Consider the following 6,331-nt stretch of genomic DNA (forward strand, 5'->3'; position numbering starts at 1 on the left):
AAGAACTTTAAAACCGCACCGAAGAGATGTCCCCACAAGAGAAAAATGAGAGGCAGCTGGTGGCCAAGAAGATGAAGCTAACACCTCCAAACAAGCCACAAATCTCTTCCCACCTCTAGTACTCGATTACACGTCAATTCATAGGATAACACTCCGAAATCAAGAACTGAAAACCTGAGAGGAACATACTTTCGAGAAGGGTGTAATTTATTACTTTGTCTCAGTCTTTGTCAAAACCCGTTTCAAGATTTTGGTTGGAGGCTATTGCTTTCGATGGGTTGTTCTGATATAGCTTAGTTTGAATCAAAGTCTGCGGCTTTCTGTGTTGGATGCTCCAGAGGAACAGTTCTTGGAGTTTCTTGAACTGAAAATGAGGGATTAGCAAAATATAAAGGCTTGTCTGGATTAACGTGCATAAATTAACAATGTTGCCAGTTTCTTCAGCCTCCACCAGCTGCTCCTGCCATACACAGGTCAAGATACTTATTGGTTTCCTGAAAATGGATATCTTCAGTTTTATGGGTTTTTTTGTTTTAGATAGTTGGTAAAGTATGTTGCATTTTGTTAATTGTTTTTGTTTCCTTTCTAATCTTCATGTGATCTTTATTGGGAATGCTTCAGTATGATTATGGGCTCAATACTATTGCTATTTTGATGTTCTTTGTTACCAATGGAAAGTTTATTTTGTAACATTTTGTCATGTTGATTTGAATTTATGAGTAATGGTTTACTGTGGGATTCGTGAAGGCTTACTCAGGGTTTCGGCTGTATGTTTAATTTTTGCAGATTCCTGTCCGTGGAGGTTTGAAATCCCTTTCCTCATACTGGAAGGCGTGTGATATAAACTGCAACAATGTCGCCAAAGCAGTTAGGAATTTCGCAAATTCCTACGAGAGACGACCTTCTACATGTTTTTACTCTAACTATGTTGGGAGAGGTGAACAATGCAGCTCCGTGGACATGATCAATCAGTCGTATCAAACCGGATTAGGCAACATAAAACCTTTGAACCATAACAGTTTTCAGGTCGAGGTCATTGATGAATCGCGCCGTTTAGGACCAAACAGTTTGATATTTGTAGATAGCTCGAGCAACTCTGCTGGAGATAATCAGCTACCGGATTTTATCAGCAAAACCATTGGCAATAGTGATCTGCAACCAAACTATGCTGATACCGACTTCAGTGCATCTCCCAATGGTGTACCAGTTGATTTCCCCCCTCCAATATCTGATTCATTAAACATTGATGTAAATTCATTATCTGCCGAGAAAACAAATTTTTCTGATATTGTTGCTGAAATGAATGACTCAGTTGCTGATGTGATAAACGGAGGAGACAATGTTTTGAACAAATCATTTGATACCATCACCTCGTCGCTGAACGCAGCTCTTACAAATGTTAACGAAGCAGTTGATAATGTCATCAATGATATATTTTCGTTTATAAATAAATCTGGAGAATCAGCTAGTAATAAGCTGACAGATTTCTCTAGCGAGTTGAAGGAAGGATCAGGTAGAGCAGGGTTTGTCGCACTTGATGTGTTGAGGCAAGCAATTATGTTAGTTGAGGATTCTCTATTAGAGGGAGCCAAAAATCTTGGATATGCTTATGGTTCTGCTAAGGAATTTCTCCCTCAAGAATTCCAAGATGCACTTAGTTTATCGGAAGCAAGTGTTTTAAAAGTATTGGTACCTGTTGGGACTGCTTTTCAACAGGTATATTTGTCATTTTTTCTCTTGTTATTTTACAAAATATGATATTGGTGATCCTATATTCTGTTATTTTTAATTTTCAATATGATAGATTAATCTATCTGGTGTGCTTTTAAAATTCTGAGAGAGAATTTTTACTTAGAATACTCCCACATTTTGATGTAAAGGTTTCCATTGCTGTGGAGGGATTCGAAGAAAGTCTTGGCTTGGATCCTAATGATCCACTTATTCCTTTCGTTCTTTTCCTCGGAGTGTCAGCCACTTTGTGGTATAAACTTCTTGTTTTCTTGTCTTTGTTCATTTTTCCTCTTGGTTTAAATTGCCATCGGAAAACTGAAAATGATTTTTGTTTTTTTGCCCTTTTAGATGGAAATTAATTTTTTCATCAGATTTTTGTAGGGGATCGTATAGAGTGTTAAGATACGGTGGATATGCTGGAGATTTATCTCCCCAGTCAACTTGGGAGCTCTTACGAGGAAATGAGAATGTTGTACTTATTGACATTCGGCCCGAGGCAAGAGACTGTAAATTTTTCTAGCCTTTCCTTTGGTGGATGGTTACTAAGATGGAATCCCAATACTCCCTTTTATATCTTCTTAGTTGATAATTTTTGTAAATCTTTTACATTATATTTCAGTTCATTCTACTAATTTATGTTAATACAGCTCAATTCTTCAGTAACATAAAGGTTACTGAGGTGGATTTTCTAACTTGCTTATGTTGAAAGTTACAGAGATAAATACTGGTACTCAGTTTAAACATTATATTCTGTCACTGACATAATTTTTGTTGACTATTTTTGGTTGCATCATTATGGATGTGAAGGATCTCAGGGATAGAGATGGCATACCTGATCTTCGAAGGGGGGCTCGGTTTCGATATGCCAGTGTAGCATTACCTGAGGTTGTCAATCTTTTGACTAAAAGGCAGTTTGTAGTCGTAACCTTACCTGTGAAAATTTGTGATATGTGGAAAAGGAGACTGACTGATAAAAGTAAATGGTAAAATTATCTTACCTGCGAGTTCTTTTGTGGTACATGAATTTTGCAGGTTAATGGCTCTGTGAAAAAGCTGCTGAAGGGAGGAAGAGAAATTGAGGACTCGTTGCTTGCTGCTGTTATTCGAAACCTTAAAATTGTTCAAGTATGAAACATATTGTGAAATATATCTCCTATGTTTTCCTTTTGACTTTGCATGGTTGAAGAGTTGTCTTCCCCCTTTCGCACAGGGGTGGGGGGAGGTGGGGGGGTTTCAGGTGGTGTTAAATATGGGAGGGGATTGTACCTTATAAGGCCTTCCAGTCTCCAGACCTCATAACCTAACATATTTCGCTAAATCCTCTTTCTTTACGTTTCCACTGCTATATCCAAAGTAACTACTGATTTTGTCTTCGCTCCTCTCTTCCCGAGGAGATCACCGAAAAATGCATTCCTGACAAAAACTCATCCCATTTGAATACTTGGTTTTCATTATTATTGAATCTAATGTGAGAAAGAGAAATTACCACGGAAAAGTTATTCAGGCTAGTCTTTGAAGTATATCATGACAAACACAGTATGAGTTGTAAAGATGTTACATGTTAAATGTTTCTGATAATATTAAATTTTGGATTATGAGAAGTGATGCCTTGAATCAATTTCATTTCTATAGGACAGGTCCAAGGTTTTAGTTATGGATGCTGATGGAACTCGTTCCAAGGGTGTCGCAAGATCACTGAGGAAGCTTGGAACCAAGGCAAGTATGACTGAGACAAACTAGTACATCCATATTTATGCCAATAGCAACTCTTATAACAGTAAAGGGAATGAAGCATGTTAATCTCCATCTTTCCAGAGTTACTATCTTATTTTGTTTAACCTTTTAACCTGTACACGCGCAATTTATAAAAAAAGCTAGCGAATAGTAGATTCTTCTGGAACACTGATTTATTTAATAAAATGAGGAAAAAAATGGCCTACTATATATCCAGTTGGGGGATGGGGGGATAGGGATTGGGGTGGATGGTTATATTCTGAAGCTATGGCTATATTTCCAGGCGCGAGGTTATATTTTTGTGTAGTTTTAGGTGTTCAATCGCCAGCATAAATACTGAGAAAGTTCATCCCTAATTGCCAATAGATGTGGACAGCAGAAAGTATTATGGAGCTTCTCCTGTTTGAAAATTACATCTATGAAGTATAGATAGATTTTTCAACATGTATTCCCTTCACGAAATATGAGGAAATACCGAGCATTTAGGAATACAATTGACATTGGAACCTCTTTTACTGTTTTTTGGTAATTTTTTTGATTTTCTGTAATAGAGGCCATATCAAGTCCAAGGTGGCTTTCGCTCTTGGGTGAAAGAAGGTTTCCGTGTTAAAGAGCTCAAACCTGAGACAACACTTACAATTCTCAACGAGGTAAGCTTTTGTTTTACTGTATTCTTGTGCTGCAAAGTTTCTTTAGAATAGAAATTCCCATATAGTCCTTCTTAAATTATATGGCACCAATCTAGGGGTTGAAGCTTTTGCATGATCAATGGATTGGTAATGGGTTTCTTTTAAATAATATGGAGCATTCTACCACCTGAAAAACTGTGGGTCACTGCTTTGAGAATGCTGTTTCGATTTGAATAAGCGCTTCACAAGATGCATTGGATACTACAGAAAGTTAAGAGTGGCCGCAGGAATTAGCCATTTCATTGTCTCTCCAATTGTTTAGCTGAATTATTGCTAGTCAGGGCGTGGGAGAAAGTGACTTATTAACTGTATCAAGCATTTGCAATGGAAATTCTCAGATAAATTTAGAAAACAAGCTCCTGCTCAGAGTGATTTATCCCTATACTTGTCACAACTTGGCTATAAGCTGAGAAGGTTAAAACTCTGCGTCACTGATGTATTCTCTTTTGCACCTCACCTAATATTTTCAGATAACAGGATTAAAAATAGTTTTCATGTTTTCCATGTGAAACGATTTCTAATATCTGCTGGCACTAGTTATTACGTATTTATCTACATTTTTTAGAATTTTTCTCAACATACTAACGGAAGCTGGGATTCATAGGAAGCTGAAGCGATCTTGGAGGAAATTAAGCCAACCCCACAGAAACTTATTGGGTATGGGGTGGTAAGGCTCTGTTCTCATATATTATTTGTGTTTGAATATAACTCCTTTCATGTTTTTTTTTCCCCTTGTTCTCATATATCGCAGTTGTTTCTGCATAGAAGGTTGAAGAACCATGGGTCCCTCATCTTCATTATGTTTCACATCAATACATGACTCTCCAATTCTACCCAAGTATCATGCCAAAACAAACCAATTTCAATCTTTAATGAGGAATTAAGTATTTGTAAAATTTGCTGCTACATTTTGGAATGTTGACTGCATCCTTGAGAAAGCAAGAAGCTTTCAGGTTAACCTCATCAAGCCTGCTTGTGTCATAGTGCCATTTATCATATTGAATAAGGAGTTGTGGGAATTTCAAAGCTTAAATATTTGTTTGCTCGTCAACTTATTAACATTATTCTCCATGGACAGGGTATTGCTGCAGCAGCTTACTCATTACTAGGTAATATGCTTGCATGTCTCTTATCTTTGAGAATGAGAAGCTTTTGTTGTTGACGATAACTCTACTGAAGTAACCATATGAAGTTGTTCAAAACAGGAACTAAAATAACTGAAGGAGATAGGATTTGCAAATGGTTACGCTATGCACAAAGAGTTACATGTTTGATAATGAATACATTAATTACTAAAGTCTGGTAAAAGATAGTTTCAGTTAGTGAATGTGCGGTGATACCATCACCAGATATGATGGTTCTTTTAGCTCAAGGGCCAAGATGCAGATGAATTCTGGACAGGAAGTAAGATACGCGACCCATGAATCCATTGGCAGACTCCAACTTAATGTTTTGTTTACTTTCATGCCTCTGAGCTACTTATTCATATCTGGTGTTTGATAAAGCGCTTGCGACAAGTTTTGAAATAAAAAAAGTTCATTGCTGAAGGGGGGCCTACATTGGCATCCAACATTGATGGTTTTTGGATTCTTTAGACATAAAAAGTCGAATTATTTTTTCAGTGAGAACTCTGGTTATGCAACAATGAAGGTCCTTGTCTAGATTTTTCCTCTACTAACTCAATTAAGTATATCTTTCTACAGAGTGGGAAAAGACACTGCAATTCATTGGCGTTGTTGGTATTGGCCTGGTAATTACAATGGATCTCTTCTTCAGTTAGATGTCTATAAAGTCTTGTATCTCTGCTTTACTATCCTCCTCTGACATTGAACAATAACCAGACTATATACCAGCGAGTTGCTACTTACCAGGACTCCGAAGATCTTAAGCAAGATGTGAGGTATCAGATTTTACTTCATTAAACATTTTTTCAGCCAGCTCTCATATGCATGTTTCTGTGGGCTTTGTGTCTAGATGTGGCCAGCCTATTTCATATCTTGTTTGATTGAGCGACGTTCTGAAACCAAATATAATCACTGAGATCATAACAGTAACAGAAAAGTTCAAATATAACGGCTGAGATAGCAATAGAGAAAAAATGGATTTTTTTTCCTCTTATATGGCAACAGAAATCAAAATTTCCTTTTATATGGTCAACCCTGGCTGCAGAGTCATTC

The 6,331-nt window shown here is 37.1% G+C and overlaps 1 protein-coding gene across 1 annotated transcript in view; it reads left to right on the forward strand.

Annotated features, from left to right (window-relative positions):
• The window catches only part of LOC105163678, a 6,980-nt gene continuing 649 nt past the window's right edge, over positions 1–6,331 (forward strand). The window contains exons 1-12 of the mRNA XM_011082123.2: positions 1–473; positions 787–1,716; positions 1,881–1,981; positions 2,113–2,227; positions 2,539–2,616; positions 2,764–2,856; positions 3,364–3,447; positions 4,017–4,115; positions 4,759–4,821; positions 5,233–5,263; positions 5,858–5,904; positions 5,996–6,054. Of these exons, the coding sequence (XP_011080425.1) occupies positions 426–473; positions 787–1,716; positions 1,881–1,981; positions 2,113–2,227; positions 2,539–2,616; positions 2,764–2,856; positions 3,364–3,447; positions 4,017–4,115; positions 4,759–4,821; positions 5,233–5,263; positions 5,858–5,904; positions 5,996–6,054 (1,748 nt within the window). The 5' untranslated portion in view covers positions 1–425. The remainder of the gene's footprint in view (positions 474–786; positions 1,717–1,880; positions 1,982–2,112; positions 2,228–2,538; positions 2,617–2,763; positions 2,857–3,363; positions 3,448–4,016; positions 4,116–4,758; positions 4,822–5,232; positions 5,264–5,857; positions 5,905–5,995; positions 6,055–6,331) is intronic.

This window comes from Sesamum indicum, linkage group LG1 (genome assembly GCF_000512975.1).
Source record: "Sesamum indicum cultivar Zhongzhi No. 13 linkage group LG1, S_indicum_v1.0, whole genome shotgun sequence".
Taxonomy (NCBI): domain Eukaryota; kingdom Viridiplantae; phylum Streptophyta; class Magnoliopsida; order Lamiales; family Pedaliaceae; genus Sesamum; species Sesamum indicum.